The sequence below is a fragment of the Callospermophilus lateralis genome, chromosome 5 (genome assembly GCF_048772815.1).
Source record: "Callospermophilus lateralis isolate mCalLat2 chromosome 5, mCalLat2.hap1, whole genome shotgun sequence".
In the NCBI taxonomy this organism is placed as follows: Eukaryota; Metazoa; Chordata; class Mammalia; order Rodentia; family Sciuridae; genus Callospermophilus; species Callospermophilus lateralis.
The window spans coordinates 110,845,590-110,865,880 of NC_135309.1; the positions used below are offsets into that span (position 1 = coordinate 110,845,590).

Here is a 20,291-nt window from a genome sequence, read left to right on the forward strand (position 1 = left end):
GGAGAGAGCATCATGATGTCATGTGATCCAAATGTTGGACATGGAGCTATAGAACTTGTTTGCCCAGCTGGATTTCAGTCTTATTTAGATCTTATTCATTCTCTCTGTGCTCCTATTTCTCCAAATGTTGACTCTGTGTCTTTATATATTGAATATATATATAACTTGCTTTTGATTTTTGCAGGGACTCACACTGAGTTTGCCTTGAGTCTCAGAGGAGACTTTGGATTTGGACTTTGGGAAATGCTGGAACTGTTAAGACTATGGGGACTTTGAAAACGAACTAGATGTATTTTGCATTGTGAGATGGGCATGAGCTTTTGGGAGTCAGGGGTTGAATGTTATGATTTAGATATGAGGTGTCCCCCCCAAATTCATGTGTGAGTCAATGCCAGGAAGTTTAGGAGTGAAATGTTTGGGTTATGACAGTCTTAACCTAATCAGTACATTAATCCACTTGAATGGATTAGCTGGGTGATGACTGTAAGGAAGTAGACTGTGGCTGGAGGAGATAGTTCACTGCGGTGGGTGGTGGGGTAGGGGATTTTGGGGTTTAGGTTTTTGTCCTTGGTGAACAAGAGTGCTCTCTGCTTCCTGATTGTCATGTTCTGAGCTGCTTTCCTCTGTTACACCTTTCCATGATGGTGTTTTGCCTCACCTTGGGCCCAGGGCAGTGAAGTTGGTCATCTTTGGACTGAGATCTCTGAAACCACAAGCACCAAATAAACTTTTCCTCCTCTAAAAAAAAAAAAAAAAAAAAAGGAAAGGAAAGAAAAAGTAACTAACAACTTTCATGCTTCAAAAGATACCCTAAGAAAGTCCACAGAATGGATAAAATATTTTCAAATTATATATCTGATAAGGAACTTATATACCAAATATATATAACTAAAACTTGAGAAATGGATTTGAATAGATATTTCTCTAAAGATATGCAAATGAGCTATAAAGACATAAAAAGATGCTTAATATCATTAGTAATCAGGGAAATGAGAATGAATACCTTAATAAAACATCACTTTGCATCCACTAGGGTATCTATCATTCCTCAAAAAGATAAGTGTTGAAAGGGATATGGAGAAATTGTAATCCTTATGTGTAACTTCTTTGGAAACACAGTCTGGAAGTCCTAAAAAGGTTAAACATAAGAGTTGCCATATGACCCAGCAGTTCACTCCTCAGTATATACACAAGAAAAATGAGACCACATGTCCTCACAAAAACAAATTCAGTAATGTTTGCAACAGTATTATTCCTAATAGCACAAAGTGGGGGATGATGTTCATAAATGCATGAATAGATAAATAAATTGTGATATATCCATATAATGGAATATTCTTCAGTAATAAAAAGGGATACAGTATAGATAGATCCTTCAACATGGATGAGCCTCAGATACATGCTAAGTAAAAGAAGCCAGTCACAAAAGACCACATGTTGATAATGTATAATTCCATTTTTATGAAATGTTCTGAGTAGACAAATCTATAGATAGTAAATTAGTGCATTGGGGGATGAATAAAGAACAAGATATACGTCATGTTTGTATAAATATGTCAAAATATACTCTACTGTCATGTATAACTAAAAAAGGAGTGATTGTTAATGGGTATAGGGTTTATTTTGGGGGGTGATGAAAATGTTCCAAAGTCAATGATGATAATAATTTCTCAGTCTTGTGACTACTAAAGCCATTACACTGTACATCTTACTTGGGCTCATGTATGGCGTGTGAATCATCTCTCAGTAAAGCAGTTATTAAACAACAGCCATATTATATAATTACACTGTCATGTTGAATTCCATTATAATTTAGATTTATGGACTAAAACTGAGTGCTCAGAGTTTTCAGTGGCTGTTCTAGCACATACAGCTAATGATGGCACAGCCAGACTTCTTAAACATCAGGCCAATTGTCTCTGCATTGTGATCTTTGTAGAAATTGTACCCAATAAACCATAAAAGTCACACTTTGAATTTATTTTGGTTTGACTCAGTACTATTAACTTACGTAACAGATAAGTCTCTAAGGTTGAGGTTGGCAGAAGTTTAGTTCTCACTCATGGTAGGTTCAATAGAGTTGTGCAGGGGAGAAGGGGTGGTTTACACCCAGTTATTCAAGGACGCAGGCTGGTGGAAGTCTTGTACTTTGTCTTTCATGGTGGTGGTGGGCCGAGCTGGTAAATAGGGAAGGAAAGGACAGAGGTTTTTCCATGGGAGGTGTTTGTAAGCCAGACCTAGGACTGGTGCACGTCATTTTTCCTCATCTTCTATGGTCATATCCCAGCCCCTCATCCCAACCCTACACAGATGCAATGCTGCTGGGATTGTAGACCCTGACCAGTGGCCACTTGTAGTTGTCTCCTGGTCTTTGGGTTGAACAATATGGTATCTGTGCTAGAAGTTCTCTTCCTTGTACTTTGAAGAGATCAAAAAGAGATTCATCCCATGATGGCCTGCTCTAGCTTAAATTTTGCTCATTCTGGTTCCTGCTTCATTGTGAGGTGTTAATACCTTTAGAGTAACAGTAAGTACTAGTCTGACTGTTATTCTGTCAGCAGAGTCTCCCTTGTCCAGGAGAATAGTCTTGTGTTTATTGATCACATACTGACCAATAATTGAGAGGTATTTCCAATTGTATCTTACCAAAGAACTATTGATAAGGCTTGCAGGAGCCCTTGAAGGGATGACTCCATTCAGCTGGCACCTCAGCTTCTCTGTCTTTCTGAAGTACCCACAAGAGCTGGCCTGCACCATTTGTCATGATGGTTGCCAAGTAGATGACAAAGAGGGATTTCTGAGACAATAGATGAACCCCCAGAAATTCACTCACCTATCCTGGAATCATAGAGCACTTGTGGTTTCAAACCATGAAACTTCTGCTCTGGAAGTCACTGGGAGAGTCTTGTTATGACTTTTGTTTTGTACTAGGCTGTGGATCCAGACTGGAGGAGCCAATTTTTTTTGTTGTTGTTGTTGTTGAATGAATTATGAGAAGGGAAGTAAAGGTTGGAATTACAGGAGCAGAGGTCCCTGGGAGCTTTATCGAGTTCTTTTACTTTACCAGCTTTGTGGCCTAGGGTTTTCTGAACCTCAGAAAAGTTAAGGAATCATCTCAAAAAAATCATCAGGATCTGAGAACAATATCAAAATCTATAGGATCTCTTCCATGTAGAGTGATTGTGAAGATTTACTGATAATTCCTATGAAACATTAAAATCCAGTATTAATGGCAGTGAAAAGGAGTTAGCTCCATTGATGCCTAATGTTGTAAAAATGCAACATTTTGGTGGGGCATGGTGTTGCATATCTGTAATCCCAGCAGCTCAGGATGCTGAAATGCGAGGCTTACATGTCCAAAGATAGCCTTAGCAACTTAGTGATATCTAAGCAACTTAGTGAGACTTGGTCTCAAAACATAAAAAAGACCGGGGATGTGGCCCAGTGGTTAAGTGCCTCTGGGTTTAATCCCCAGTCCCAAAAAACAAACAAACAAACAAACAAAAAACCACAACATTTTGTAAGCCTGTCAGTATCCTAATAAATTTTACAATGTAACCATGATATTTGGAAAAGTCATAAGAATCTTCTATTTAATAGCTATTTGTTGGATATCCACTATTTGTAAACAGATTGCCAAGTACTAAAGGACTATCAAAAGAAAGACGAAATGGTCTTTGTCTTTGAGCAGTTCATGTCTTAACATTAGCCATCTCTGGCCAGGCGCAGTGGCACACACCTGAGATCCCAGCAGCTTGGGAGGCTGAGGCAGGAGGATCATGAGTTTAAAGCAAAAGCAAGGTGCTAAGCAAGTCAGTGAGACTCTGTCTCTAAATCAAATACAAAATCGGGCTGGAGATGTGGCTCAGTGGTCAAAGGCCCCCGAGTTCAATCCCTGATACCCCCCACAAAACAAAAACAAAACATTAGCCATCTCTATATTTCAAATCCACCATAGGTGATCTAAGTTTTTGTATTGTCAGTGTTTTAAGCCAACTACACATATATTCTAATATAGACCAAAATCAATGTGATTGTCTCTCTTTTTAAAGAAAGTCCGAGTTTACCAGTTATCAATTTACCTCTTTCCCCTAGCACACAGGTATACACTGATTATCAGGTTGTTATAAAACATTTGTATATTGCTGTGTATTTTTTCACTTTTTTTCAGATAATTATTTGAAAACATCATTGGGTGAAAACAGATTGTGTTTTGATGTGCAATAGCCTAGTGTTCTAATTAGTTTATTTAAGTTAGAAACTTGGTGCTCTAGTTTGGATGTTGAATGTTCCCCAAAGGTCCGTAAGTTAAAGGTGTGCCACCCCCAACACACCTGCTTGGTGCTATTGAGAGGTGCTGTACACCTTTAGGATAAAGGTCCTGTGGGAGTTCCTTAGGTCACTGGAGGCATGCCTGTGAAGGGAATTGTGTTATTGTGGCCCCTTCCTCTTTCTCTTTTGCTTTCTGGTCATGAGATGAACCATTTTCTCTACCACATGCTCCCTGTCATTGCCATCTGGCACCCCACAAGAAACCCTAAGTAATGGGTCTATCTGTTCTTGAACTGGAAACTCCAAAGCTGTGAGCCAAAATAAACCTTTCCCCTTTATAATTCAATTATCTCAGGTTTTTTCATTATAGTGATAGAAAGCTGACTAATATACTTGGCCTAGTTCATTGGCTCTTATTTTGGCCTGTTTTTTTTTTTTTTTAAGGCAGTATTATGACTTGTTCCTTTTTGTTTAATTCAACAAATCCATTATACTCTTAAGTTTATTTGAAGCAAAGCTCATAGAAATCAATCATTTCCCCTTCACCTGGTATATAATATGTAAAAAACCATGTTCTTCATTATCTCGTTTTACTTCTTGCACTCTTAGTTTCACAGGTCCCTAAAATGTTAGAACTGGAACAGGGGGTCTTTATCATCCAGTTCTTCTCACCACTACCCCATCCTTTAGCACAGGAGAGAAATGAGGCCCTGAGAGATTAGGGGACTGGCGTCAGTGATACCAGACATCACTGGGTAGCCAAGTCCTGGTCTCTTTGTGTCATACGCCTTCTCTGACTGGTGTTATTTCTCCTTCCATTGACCATCCCCCTCTTCCTAAACTGTCACAGAATCCTGCTCCAGTTTCCTTGAAATGTCTCTTGGCTTCCTCCCTTCCCATTTCTTCCTGTCTAATCCAGTCCCTCAGGACCTCACAGTGGGAAAGGCCTGACAGCACTGTGTCTCAGAGGCATCCATTATGTAGATTAATTTGCTGTAATTACTGCTGTCAGCATGTCAGTCCTCTTCTGTGAAGCTGCCAGGAGCTTCCTGTTTCCTATGGCAACAAATGTCAACACTTCTCCTCGCGGGCTCTGGGCTCAGTCCTCCAGAGGCCTACCTGACTGCAGCTGCCCAGCCTCATCTCTCTTTTCTCCCTGTGACCCCCAAAGGCCCACAGCTGCCTCTGGGATTTCACAACAAGTCAGCCATGTTTCTGTGATGCCTTTGGTTTGTCTAGCTCTTTAGCTGATGGTTTCCTTCTTGCCTTGCCAAACCTCCATTCTTCTATGCTAAGTCCAGATCACACCACTTTCTTGATGATTTCCCCAATTTCTCCCGTGATAACCCAGAGCTCCCTCTTTATTCCCGAACATTCTTATTGTGCTCTACCATGTAGCAGTGGGCATAGAGCCTCTCTTGCATGGTTCTCTGGTTTTTCCTTGGAATTGCATCGGCTTCACAATTACACACACACATATACTTTTTTTTTTTTTTTTGAGGTGCTAAAAATCCAGCTCAGGGTCTTACATATGCTAGGCAATCAGTTGTGTTGGATGCTTTTTAAAGGTAGAATTTGTTTTTCTATTTTTCTTTCATAGTTCCTTTTAGTTGTTTGTTTTGGAATCAGGGATAGAACCCAGGGTGCTTTACCACTGAGCCACATCCCCAGCCCTTTTTATTTTTTTATTTAACACAGGATCTCACTAAATTGCTTAGGTCCTTGCTAAGTTGCTGGAGGCTGGCTTTGAACTTGGAATCTTCTGCCTTAGACTCCTGATTTGCTAGAGTGGTAGTCATGCACTACCATGCCCAGCTTGTATATTCCATTTTTTTTATGGTGCCTATCAAATGGTCAGTAATTACTCCTTATTTATTAGGAGCTTGTTGAGTTTTAGAAGGTATAATTTTTAACTACAAGAATTTGCAGATTGGATAAGGATTGGTTGTTAATATCACAAAATAGCATTCTACTGTCTTCTAAATATTGAGGGGATCCAAGTTTGTTCATGCAGATGCTCTCTGGGGACCTGCCTAGATAGGTATGGCATTCACATTAAGTTGCATTAGTGTGTGGATCCGTGGCTGGGTTACAGGTATCTGGGAACTCCCCCACTGAGAACTATACACCTTCCTCTCAGGTTTTGCAGTAGGGAATGATTACTTGAGAATGGGTAGGAAGAGCACCCCCCCCCCCTCATTACTCTGGCACACTCTTGGCATTCCAGTGTGAAGTACGTGGACTGGCCTGGCTTCTTTCCTCCAGTGCGTCCTTGAGTCATGACCTTGGTGCTCTCTTTTTTGTAATACTGATACAGTGTCCTAAGATTTAATCTGATCTTTGTTTAAAATATTTTTTCAAAACCCAGTAGGTACTGTAGTTTCCCATAAAGGTGAGCGTGTTTAGTATGTCCTAGTGTTGGCAAAGGGAGTGAGTATTCTTTCAAAAAGTCTGATCTAAATATCTAAATTTCTGATAACCTTTGCCATGCCTCTGACCCTTTCCTGATAGTCATTTCTGAGCTGAAACAACTGCAGATTTTACTGTACTTTGGACTCTGCTCTTACCAAGGTACAAGAATTGCCTCTGCTAAGGGCTCATAAACTTGGAATTAGTTTTTCTTTAATGTCAGGACCAATTCCTTTCATACAAAATGGTTTGGCCTTTTTCTTTCTTTGGCACAAAAGATAATTGGCAAAGCCTCGGATAAAGGTAAAGTTGGCAAGCTCTAGCATGATAATGAGCTCAGTGCCCTGGGCTTTTAGGCCCCTTTTTCTTTTCATGTTCTGAATCCTTATTCTGCCCAGTAAGTCGTCCCTTCCTATCACTGACACCTAAAAATGTTTGAAATCCTGCTCCCTTTGTTAATGTGTCCAACACACATGGAGAAATGTTACACGTCTGCATTTATAGAAAGTTACTGGAGTCACTTTAACATTTTATAATCTTTTTAGGTGGATGGAAGTCTGCTTAGTGGAAGAATTGCCCCCAACCACTGAACTGGAAGAAGGGCTTCGGAATGGAGTTTACCTTGCGAAGTTAGCCAAGTTCTTTGCCCCAAAAATGGTATCAGAGAAAAAGATCTATGATGTGGAACAAACGCGTTATAAGGTAACCAACATCTAATTGGTTTTTGCTTCTGGATAAAAGAAGTGAAAGTTTGGTATTTCACTTCCTTTTCCTCCCTTCACTTCTACTGTGTCTGTAAAGATTTGGGAGAGGGGTGTCCTTGGTATTTGGAGACTGTTAATAAGTATTCCTGAGGCAGCAGCAGTTTTGAAAAGGAAAGTGCTTCTATTTCCAGGCTGAGAGACCTCTCATGTTGGAAGCTACTCAATGCCTCCCCCATTATTCTTTCATGGAGGACATTTGAAGCTTTATTAGTGCCAGTAAATGTAGGAGTGGGGGCATGTTACACCTCTGTTTTTTCCACCACCAACACAGTTTATTGCTTCCCAACTTTTCATTGAGGAACAAGATACCTACTTGGGACTTGAACTTATGCCCCTAAAGAATTAAGGCCAATGTGATAAAATAAGTAGTAATGTTGAATGACCAGGTAGGAATTCTTTTCTGTTTGGTGTTTAAAACAAAATAAGACTAATCGTTTTGTTTGCAACTTGTTTAAGAACTGTTTCATGGCTAATTTGGGAAGAATCAGAAAATAAAAAGTCGCCATAGCCCTCTTGAAGAAAAAACAACAGCAGTGACAACAAAATACCATTATTTAAATTTGGAAGGAGCTGGGGGGAGAAAAAAAATCATGGTAAACACCAATCTTATATTAATTTTTTAAAAATCCTGATCTTTTAGAGATATTTATCAAGATATTTGTAGGTGAAATGGTATTTTGCTTCAAAATAATCAAAGGAAGGATGGATAGATGACACGAAACTGGCCATGATCTCATAACTACTGAAGGTGTGGGGTGGGTACACAGGGGATCATTATACTATTCCACCTCCTTTCTAATACTTGAAAATTTCCACTAAAACATGGAAAGAGGAAAAAGTAGACAACTACATAAAAAGCTTATGCATTAAAGATATGTCTTCAGAAGGGAATTTAAAATATGTAGTGTTCTATCCTGGAATATGCGATCTCTTATCAACTACAGGCCAAGATTTCTAAAGTTTCCTTTAAACTTGGTTCTTTATTCTCTTAATGTATTTAGTTTTTGTTTTGTTTTGTTTGTTTTTTGGTTGTTCCCCCCACCCTTCGCTGCCCCAGTGCTGGAGATCAACCCAGGATCCCACACATTCTGGGCAAATGCATATCACCAAGCTTTATCTGCAGCTCGTATTTAGATCTTCATGTCAAGGTTTTTTATTAATCTGCAGATTTTCAAGTGTTCCTAAAACTTATGACTCTTATAATGAATGCTATTTTTCTTAAAATTGCAGGGACAATGTTGTGTATAGTTGAAAATGAAATAAATGGAAAATCCATTTTAGACAAAATATATTTTTTAAATGTATATTTTGAATTCAGCTCAAATGTTTAAATAATCATTGAGGCTCACAGTGGACAAGGTCATTTGACAAATCTCTTTTGAGTCCATCTACATCATCTAGACAATAAGACAACTGAGCACAAGTTTTTTGCTTGAATAATGTTGTGAATAATTGTTTGCCATTTGTTTAAGTTTGGGTTTATAAAGTCATATGTTTTACTCTGAGAACCAGCTACTAATGGTCTTTCACAAGATTTTAATAAAACAATGACCACGTCAGCCAAAATTAAAGTTCAATGACTATTTTTTAGAAATTTAGAGAAGTGCAGAAAAAAGTCTGTATCCACACCCCCCCCCACAAAATAAATGTTTGTCCACATTTTAGAGTCTGACTCTTCTTCTTTTTCATGTTCTATTTTTTAAAAAACGTTTATTCTTTAGGTGTAGATGGACACAATTCAATGCCTTTATTTTTATGTGGGGCTGAGGATCAAACCCAGGTCCCACCCATGCTAGGTGAGCGTTCTACTGCTGAGCCACAATCCCAGCCCTTTTCATGTTCTTATTATAGTTATTACCAAGATCTAGGACTGTCAGTGCCAACACCCCCATGTAGATTTCATGATAAATTGTAGTTGGGATAGACCTCAGGCTGCCCTGAAGGGACAATGATGAAGATTTTCCTTTAGCTTTGGCTTTGTGGACAGTGGGACTCAGATGGGAAGACAAACCCTCAGTGGATGTGAGTCTCAGAGCAAACTATGGCCTTGGATACAGGTGTCTTCTTCCAGATCAGCTCTGGACCTCATGAAATTGTCTCAGGGCTACTTAAACAGGAGCCTTCCCTTTGCATCCGAGATCCTACTACTTAAATGAACATCAGCTCCTCTTTGGGAGGGTGACAGGGGAAATATTTTCAGTCCCTTATTATGAAACAAAATACCTGCAGGACCTAAGCAGGCAATGACATCCCTGAGCAAGATATCACGAGAGGAAAGTGCTCTGAGTTGGGGTCCTCGGCCCATCAGGACCCCGGAAGACTGGGCTGTGCAGAAGTGATGGTGAGGGAAGGGCTGGGGGAAGGGAAGCAGCAGAGGGAACAAGGCTGTTGCCAACTGTGGTGGGGGACCCCCTCCATGCTGTTGAGCTACAAGAAAAACATAGGACACATGGAAACTATCCCTCTGTGACTTCACTAGAGAACAGAGCTTTTTCTTTTTTCCTTCCTTTTATTAAGTTCCTGAAAGTGCCTAGTGTTCCTGATGGAAATTTTTAGTGGTTTGCCATGTAGTCATAAAATTGTATTTTAGGGCCTTTTTGTTTCTTATACAAAAATGAAGAGACAAATCTTCATGAATAGGCGACACAACTTCCTGTTCGTGTGTTCTTCGGAACTAGAGTCCATCACGTGATCCTTTCCAAGGAGCACTAAATCATGAGACTGAGGCAAAGATGTTGAAACACAAGGGAATGTTCACTAACCCTGCCCAGCCCCTTGATGTGCCATCTGGAAACCATGAATTCAGTGAACTTCGGCTCTCGCTGCAGAGTCTGCCTAGGCTGCAGTCATAAAATATGATCCCCCTGTTAGACATGGTATCCCCAAGGCAAGGCTATGTCCCTGAGTCCTAAAGGACACTGTGTTGGCATCAGCAGCTTTGATAGCCTTCGTTTAGGCAGATGTGACCTTTCTTGCTGCTGGATCCTCTTTATCTGCCAGCCAGTGTATAACCCTGTTCCTTCGTTTGTTCAGGGTTAGAAATATATCCTAGGTATTAGAGTTAAGCCTTCCAGTTATGAGTATTCTTTCTAGGTTACCTCCACTCTCTATCCCAGGCCTGGGTACGTGACTACTCCATGTGTGCTGGGCACCTATCACTGTCCCCCAGGGACATGCTGTAGTTTATTGTAAAGATTGTCCTGTTTTGTAGAAGGAACTATGTGCCCCTTCTCTGCTGTGTCGTCAATCAATGGTGTAGGGCCTGGTCCACAGTGGTACTCAGAAAATAGCTGTTAGGTGAAGGAATGAACGATAGTAGTTTTAAGTGAGCCCAAAGCCTTCATTTCTTTCCTATCTTCTGAGCTTTATTTGGTATTCTTTAAAGGAGTTTAGAGTCTGACACTGTTCTTCTGAGTATAATGCTCAGACCTTCATCAGGACCATCTACTAGGTGTGTGCTAAAACTGGCCAACTGATCCCATCCCAGATTGCTGAGTCAGGCAGAATCTCTTGGCCTGGGATCCTGGAAATTGTACTTCTAATAATTCACCTGCAGGAAATGCTTTCCTTATAGATTACTAAGATTTGAAAGCCATTGCTCTAATAGATGAGCATTAACATAAATTGCAATAAAGTCGTAGGGAAAGAAGATAAAGTTGTGCCATGATAAAAATATGCTCTGAAATCCAAAATGCTCTGAAATCTGAAATTTGAGTGCCAGCAGTGCTCAGAAGGTTTTAGTTTTTAGAGCATTTTGTATTTCGGATTGTTGGATTAGGAATTCTGAACCAGTAAAGTCTATGCTAATAATCCATTCGTTCATACAATACTTACCAACACTTTCCCTGTGCCAGTCACTGTTGCAGATACTAATAACAGAATGGTACTGAAGTCATGGGGCTTACAGCTATAAGGATATGGTTGCGAATTTGGATCAGTGTATGAAGGAAGAAAGTAACACCCATGTTATTGACATAGCAACAGGCAGAAGACAGTTCTTCTCTGAGGGAAGTTTATTCTGAGGCTGAAAAAATGAGAAGAAAGCCATCCATGTGCAGAGTCGAGGGTGGGGAGTCGGAAGAACAGTCTGAAAGAGGGAACCCACATGGTGAGAGTTTGAGGAAGATAAGAACTTGGCCCCAACTGCAGAGCTGAGTGGCTGCAGCAAGGGACAATGATAGGAGATGAAGCCAGGAAGGAAGCCAAGATGGTATCACAGGGCACACAGGCCCCACCAGCCCCACAGAGGATGCCGTGATGTCATCTGCTGGGTGGGGGAAGCCACTGAGACAATAAACACAGGCGTTGCGATGTGATCAATATGTGTGCTTTAGAAAGATGAGTCCATGCTGTGCAGAGGAGGTGACAGGAGGGTGGGAGCAGGGGAGAAAGAGAAAAGAGAGAGAGAGGAGAGGGAGGGAGGAAGGTGAGAGAGAGAGAGAGAGGGAGGGAGGGAGAGAAGAAAGAAAGTCCATCCCATAAGGGAATGATTCAGTCCAGGTGGCAGTGGCCTGCCTGGGAAGGCATTGTGACTGGTGGAAGGCCATGAAGAGAAGGCATTGGTGGACAGCAGAAGAGAGATGAGTTCTAAAGGGAGTGGGGTGGTGAAGGGGTCAGGAAGGTTTCCATGGCTGAGGCAGAGGGTGACAGGGTGGATGTCTTACTTGCTGCTATAACTGAATCCCACAGACTGGGTGATTAAAGAACAGAGGTTTTTTTTTTTTTTTTTTTTTTTTTTGGTAATAAAGCCACTCATGGGGGCCCAAACCTCACAACTTCATCTAATCCTAATTACCTCCAAAATGCCCACCTCCAAAATCTGTTAACCTATTAATTTAGGGCTTGCATTTCCAACATGTGAATTTGGGGGAGATACATTCAAACTATAGCAGTGAGTGTTCCCAAGGAGGCTGAAATGGACAAGAGAAAGAAGAGGAAGGAAAGGTATTCCTTGGAGAGGACTCAGGGTGACAAGGCTCAAAGATACAAGCAGAATTCTGAATAATGCCTTGAAAATTGTAAGCTTATAATGAATGCTTGTTGGTATTTAGGTGTGTCTTAGGTAGGGAAGACATAGGCATAGTGGTTGGCAATGTGAACTGTAGAAGCAAAATACATTCTACCTCCTGGAGCCTGTTTCCTCACCACTTTATATAGGGCTTAATAATAACAGTATCTCTCTTAGTAGAGATTTTTTGCGGAACAGATGTGATCACCCACAGAAGACCCTTGGTGCAGTGCCTGACAGATGAACGCTCTCAATGAGCACTGGCAGTGGTTGTTGTTCTGAGGCACTGAGTGGAAAAATGAGCAGAATATTTGGACTTGGGGTCAGAGATTCAGCAAGGGAACCTTAGCCCTGAGACTGACAAGTTAGGTCAGCTCGGGTGTTGTATATACTTGTTCCCTCAGTTTCTGCATCAATAAAATAAGTAAATTACAACAATAATTGGTTTCTAAGCTTCTTCAGAGTTCTAAAATGCTCTAAGTCTACTATGTGGAAAATTAGCATCCAAATAAAACTTACATAATTCCTCATCTATACAATTTAAACTAGGTGAACCGGGGCTGAGGATGTGGCTCAAGCGGTAGCGCGCTTGCCTTGCATGCCTGCAGCCAGGGTTCAATCCTCAGCACCACATACAAAGATGTTGTGTCCGCCAAAAAAACTAAAAAATAAATATTAAAATTCTCTCTCTCTCTCTCTCTCTCTCTCTTTAAAAAAAAATTAAAATAAACTAGGTGAACCTTGTTTACTGGCATTGAAATAGCAATAGAAAATCAGCATGTACTCTGTATATGAAATGAAAAGAATTTGTGTTTCTATATGAAATATAAAGTTACGAACAAAAGTATCCATTGGCTAAGTATGATCACAATTATGCCATCTAGTCTGGTATTAATATATAGAACTAATAAAAGAAAATAGACTCACTAAAAATAATTACAGTGGACTGAGATTATTTTGAGCCTGTTTGGAAGGCAATTTTCATTATAATGAAGCAAATGAAACAAATCAATAGATTGAATATGTTATTGTGACAATTTTCTCACTGAAGTGTACTTTTTAAAAGTCGTAACATGGACTATAGGGTATTGAAGTCAGCATTTCTCAGGTTTTTAAAACAAAGAATTTGAAATCTGCTTCATTTGCTATAAAAATAGGACCAAGATAGCTGCCCTTTCCTTCAGTTCCTCTGACATGAAGCAATGTATCTTTATCTTACCTGACAGATGAATAAAAGTTTCAAGCCCAGTTATGTAATATACTAATTACAACATCTAACATTTGCTGGTGTGCTTTGTAACCAATACTTTCTTTTGTTTTCAATTTAATCTCTGCAGCTCCAAGAAGCCTTTATGGCTGAGGGCTGAGGGCTCTGTAGGATTTAGAACTTTCTTAGGATTACTTCACTAAATAGATAAGGTATCTTTGTTACATTATTTGGGATGGCTGAAGCCCATCAGCCAAAGAAACCAGAAACCCATAAATTGCATTTATTTAACTCATTGGGGCAAAAAGAAAATGCATATCCATGAAGCCACTGGAAGAAGAAGTGAAAGGCTTGATTTGGGCTTGTGGTAGGTGATTTTAAAAAAAACTATTTTTTAGGTTCAAAGACTAGTTTTCTTTGGGACCGGAGCTGGCTCAATTTGATGTCTTGGTCATTTTTATGTAGGAGGCAGCAAGACTGAATGGGGAACTAAATTGTCATAAATAAAGAAACTCATATTAGCTGAAGACATTTGAGTATTATTTTAAGTGAGAACATTTAGTTATTTAGGTGCAGAGTCCTTGTCTCTGTCTTCCTTCACACTTGATTGAAGATTGCTTCTGTCTTGTTCCTTCATTACTGCATCACTTGTTCTTTGTCACTGAGTGGCTTGTATTCTGCAAAAGTTATTTGTGCTAGGTACAAACAGTCAAAACACTATGGCCGGGGCTGTGGCTCAGTAGTAGAGCACTTGCCTAGCACATGTGATGCACTGGGTTCAATCCTTAGCACCACATAAATAAATAAAATAAAGGTACTGTGTTCATCTACAACTAAAACAAAACAAAACAAAAAACCCTATGGCCTGGTAGCTAATGCTCTGGATTTTCTATTGTCTTCCCTCCTTCCTCCTTCCTGTTCTCATTTTCCTCTCACCCCACACTTTCTTCTTCCCTCAAGCAACTAGCTAATTTCTTCCAAAGAACCATCAAACAATCATTAGGTCCAGTGTTCTCCCATGGGGGAGTTTTAGCACAAGGAAGATTTTCAACCACTAAACAGTTACTTGACTTTAGGTAAATTACTTCTTCATTTTAGCCTGGCTTTTTTCATCTTTAAAAAAAAATGGTAATGGTAATTACCTTGTAGGGTGTTTGGAAAATTAGAATAATTTGTATAAAGTACTTGAAGTGCATACTCCAATGGCAAATAGTGACCACCATTTAAAGGCATAAGCATTTGTCAAAAATATTAATTTTCTTATATTTTATATTAGATTGTAGAAGGTCATAGAAAGTGGGAAGAGCCAGGCTTTCTAAATGTGATTCTCTGCCATTGGCTGTTAGTTATGTGATGAAACTTGATATAGTTATTTTTTGTACATTTATTAAAAATGGAAAAACTAGATAACATTGTTTATACATCTAATTAGTGAAGAATATAAGATCACTTTAAGACTCTTAGCGGTTCATTAATCTAAATAATGAGATGCAGGCAAGGGTGTTTTATTTGTAGACTACAGAAAAGGTGGCTGATTAAGACCATAAAGAAGAAATGGAAGACACAAAGAATTGTACGTGTAGAAAAAATGTTTCATAAGACACTTCTGCTGAAGGTTTTACTTTTTATTATGATTAAATTATAAGAGGAGCAGGTACTAAAATTAGCTCTGAATCAAAGAGTGGTTTGCGTTTTCATCTTTGTATTTTCCAGGTTTTCTACAGAAATATTACATTCATGATTAGAAGGAAAAAAGAAAAGAGAGCATTTTGTCTTATAAAAATCCAGTTTTTCCTGAAGTTGCTAGGCTTCTCAACCATGGTTACCAAAATCTTACACCACATGTATATACATTCATGCATGCATGACCGCCTGTGCATGTGCACACGTATTTCGTAATCCTTAGGCATATGCTAGACATTAAATGGTATTTGAGATTCAAGTTGAGAATTACTCAAGTGTGCATATTGCTGAGATATAGTGTAATCTTTTTTTTTTTTTTATTGTGTCTGTATTTGTTCTCTATAAGCATTAATAACTCTGTTCTTGGAAAAATACAATTGAAAAGCATCCTGCTAATGAAAAACTTTATTACAAATGACTCACTTTTTGTATGGTCTTTCTTTCTTTGTTTCCCCCTCCTAACCTCACATTAGAAGTCTGGCCTTCATTTTCGACATACAGATAATACTGTCCAGTGGTTGAGAGCCATGGAGTCTATTGGACTACCCAAGGTAAGCCTTCACATACTGGATCCTGAACTGGGGAGATGAAAAGGTGGTGCAGAAACACCTCATTATGACAAATGATTTGGCAGACTGAACTATGTTAATGCAAGAATGAGAAATGTGAGAACCAAACAAAAGCATTGAAAGGCTTATGCAAAGTAATAGATGGAAGAACTCAGAATGAGGTAGGGGTACAACATGACAGCAGCCCAGGTGAAAGTGTGTATGCATAAACAAGATCAGAAGAAGCTTCAGCTCATAGATGGTTGATTTAAGATAGTCAACTCCTTTTTCTGTGTTGCTGTTTATTCTTAAAAAATTCTAAGTCTCATTGTATCACTATAAATTATTATCAATTTATTTTCCCAAATTATTATAAATCATACAATCACTTTAAATTTTAAAGTCTAGAGGCTTGTAGCTTTTATTCTTGAAAAGATCTTCATTGATTCTGTAAGGATTCAATGCTTGTTAAATTCAAGGAGCAAGTACTCTTAAGCTTGTGAGAGAAATAAATACCTTGGGGAAAGGAGGAAATTTTATTTGATAAAAGTTATAGAGCTATTACTTGAACTTCTTATTTTGAAAGAACTATAAAATCACAGGAAGTTGCAAAAATAGTGCATCTGTGTGTGTATCCTTCATTCAGCTTCCCCCAACAGTGATGTGTTACATAACTGTAGTACAGCATTAAGTTGATTCTGGGGTGTGAATGTAAGTACACTACAGACTTTATTCCATTCTTACATGCATTCATTTGTGAGAATGTTAGTGTGTAGATCTGTGCAGTTGTGGCCCATGAATAAATTTATGTAGCCACCACCACAGTCAAGATACAGCTACCACAGAGAAGTGGTCTTTTATGCTGTATCCCTCCCACTGCCCAGTCCCTGTCAACCACTAATATGTTATCTACTACTAATTTTGTTACTTTGAGAATGACGTGAAATGGAATCATACAGTAGATGAGGTTGATATTTTTACACTTGTTGTGTTATTCTTGAGCTCCATCATATGTATCAATAGCTCAATTCTTTGCATTGCTTAATTGATACAGCTATTTTAAGAGGGTGATTTAGGAGAGTTTCAGCTTGAGGAAAAGGCAATAGCTACTGACATATGAAGATCTGTGTTGTCTTCTGATTAAGCCAGATTTGCTGTTAAAAACACCCACCATGACCAAAAGGAAAAAAAAAAAAGATTTCTTAATGTAAATTATGAATGCTTTTTTTTTCATTATATTTCTGCTCATTTCTGTTTTAGCAGTCTCATTTTTCTTGAAATTATCAATCTAGTTTCTCCCACTCTTTTCTCCCTTCCTCTCCTCCCTCCCTCCCTTTCTTTTTCTCTCTCAGTACTAGAGATGGCGTTTTACCCAGGGGCATTTTACCTCTGAGTTACATCCCCAGCGCTTTTTATTTTATTCTTCTACTTTGAGATAGGGTCTCACTAAGTTGCTTAGGGCCTCACTAAGTTACTGAGGCTGGCCTCAAACTTGTAATTCTCCTGCCTAAACCTCCTGAATTGCTGGGATTATATGTGTGTGCCATTATATGTGTGTACCTGGCCTAATTTCCCTTCTCTTAAAGTGTCTAGAATATTAAATGCTATCCCTTTGGGGCACTAGTTGTCATATAGAATTCATATTTCTGGGTATTAAATGGGTCTGGGTGGTAAACAAATTTGAATAGGATTTTTCTTAGTGAAGCAACATCTGATTAAGACAACCAGATAATTCAGTAGATATGATTAAAACCTTTGTGAGCTTTGGGACCAAACAAGTGATCTATAGAGCAGATTCTATTTTAATATTGATTGTTATCATGAAGTAATTGATACATTATATTTTAGGGTTGAGAGGCTAATAGTGTATTAGATTAACTTTGTCTGTGATTTACCCTTAATTTTTTTTTTTATTAATTCTGAGCTCAGCACCATGTAAGGGGCTGAAGACACACTACAACACTCTGGTTAATTGCAAGTTGATTCCATCTCCTTGCTGAAGGAAGATACATTTATGAGGATTTTCCAGGAGAAATATAAATATAGAAGGTTCTCATTTTTAAAAGGGGGATGGGGAGAGTTTAATAATACAGCAAGGTGTAGGGTGAGAATTGTAGTCATTCTCTACTTACATAGAGCTTTAAACCTAGCTCTTCTGAATTGAGAAGCCTCTTTTCACTGACACTGACAGAAAATATTAAAAGTAAAGCTCAATGGGCCTTTGAAAACTTCCCAGGCATCACATACAAACAAAGATATTTTGTCTGGCGAAAACTAAACAGTAAAATATTAAAATTTCTCTCTCTCTCCTCTCTCTCTCTCTCTCTCTCTTAAAAAAAAAAAAACAAAAAAAAAAACACTTCCCAGGCTACAGACATTTCTTTAAGTGTGTAGAAACTACACATTGTTAGCTTGAGAAACTTTGCTTTATTCTTTTCTCTGCTTTTGTCAATGTCCAATAGAAAATTGCCCTTGGATATTAAATACTACCATCTTGCATACGATGTTAGTTTTTATGTCAAATTGTGTAAAATATTTACTGAAAGCAAGCGACATTTATGTTTAGTCTCAACATTATAAGTTTCAAGCCTAATTATTCATTTTTGCATTGCTTAGGAACAGAAAAGTTAGTGTCCCCTTTGAAATTTGTTTCTGATTTAGTTTTTTTGATTTTAGTTTTTTTAAGTTTAAGAAAAACAGTGTGAATATGTGTATTGTGTCCATCTACAACTAAAAATATTTTTTTTAAATCCTTGATGCTCAGACCTTTCAATCTAGCAATTCCATATTTAGATGATTATCTAAAATAAGAAATCAGATACTCAAAAATGCCAGTGCATTCACTGCAGTGGCTTCAAATAAGGAAAAAATTGGGAACCAAACAAATGTTCAGCCACAGGGAATGGTTAAGCTATGGTTCAAAAATATGAAAGAATCGTATGCATTTGCTAGATATAGTACTATTAAAGAATTATAAAGAGGACATTTAATTGTCATCTTCTATTAAGTATTTTGAATAGCTTTAGATATATACAATTTTGTTTTCATGTATACATAAACATAAGAAAAAAGAGACTCATAGAAAAAAAACAGTAAAAGTATAGGTGGGATTATAGGTATTTTTCCTTTATACTTCACTAACTTTCTAGATTTTATTCAGTGGAAAGGTGTTACTTTAAGTGGAAACAAAAACCCATGTGTGAGTGTTGTATATGAATGAACTCATGTTCATGGAACTATGTACCAACTTTTAAAAAATATGTTTTTATTAGTTGTTGATGGACTTTTATTTAATTTATTTATTTACATGTGGTGCTGAGAATCGAACCCAGTGCCTCACATATGCTAGGCAAGTGCTGTACCACTAAGCCCTAGCACCAGCCCGATGTATCAACTTTTTATTTTTTTATTTTTATTTTTATTTTTTAGTTGTAGTCGGACACAATACCTTTATTTTATTTATTTTTATGTGGTGCTGAGGATCCAACCCAGGGCCTCGCATGTGCTAGGCAAGCGTTCTACCGCTAAGCCACAACCCCAGCCCCCAATTTTTTAATAGTGTAATAAAGTGGCTGAAAGAAGGCCACTTTCTCAGGCCTATGAGAAGTCACAGGAGTGAGGGTACAGAGAGAAACACTGCCACCCATGACTGTGGACCCAGCCATGTGGAAAGGCTGACTGTGAACCTCACCCCTCCTCTTTTGGCCCCAAAGTGGCATGCAGGGAGGCAGGGAACTGGGTGCGGGACTGGTCTGTCTGTAGAGCAAGATGAAGCCACAGTTGAGAGGCTTCTCTATACTGGAACAAATATAGAACACCCGGCCAATCAGTGTAGGAGTATCTGGGGAGTTACATTGATTGTGAGAAGCAACACATAATAAACACGTTGTCTCTTTTGTTTTCCAGATATTTTATCCAGAAACAACAGATGTCTATGATCGGAAAAACATACCAAGAATGATATATTGCATTCATGCCCTAAGGTGGGGAAAAAAAATAAAGCTAAGAGACTTCTTAGGAAGTAGATTTAAAATAAAACTACAATTTCAATTGTGAAAGCTCTTAAGCAACTTTAATAATCTGAAATTTTTTATTAAATTCAGTTTTGAATCTAATAGTATAAAATTCAATAGTTGCCACATAAACACCATCCTTGAACTTAAAAAAAATAGAAAAAAAAAACTGTTTTGACTTTTAAAAGTATGGTTCAAAGTATAAAACCAAAAAGTGAATCAAAGACCTTTAAATAAAACAAGGAGAGAAATTTAAGTGGAAACTTAAAGGAATCCAATAATAATGTGCTACTACATTCTTGAGTTATAATCTAGTTTGCAAAAATGTAACTGAAATATATGAAATGAGCCACTACAATAGTCATTATGATTCTTCTTTGATTCTTC

At 38.4% G+C, this 20,291-nt stretch overlaps 1 protein-coding gene across 1 annotated transcript in view; it reads left to right on the forward strand.

The window, feature by feature from the left end:
* Iqgap2 (IQ motif containing GTPase activating protein 2) overlaps window positions 1-20,291 on the forward strand; it is a 283,578-nt gene that overhangs the window by 129,433 nt on the left and 133,854 nt on the right. Inside the window, exons 3-5 of the mRNA XM_076856095.2 lie at window positions 7,227-7,383; window positions 15,817-15,894; window positions 19,798-19,874. Of these exons, the coding sequence (XP_076712210.2) occupies window positions 7,227-7,383; window positions 15,817-15,894; window positions 19,798-19,874 (312 nt within the window). The remainder of the gene's footprint in view (window positions 1-7,226; window positions 7,384-15,816; window positions 15,895-19,797; window positions 19,875-20,291) is intronic.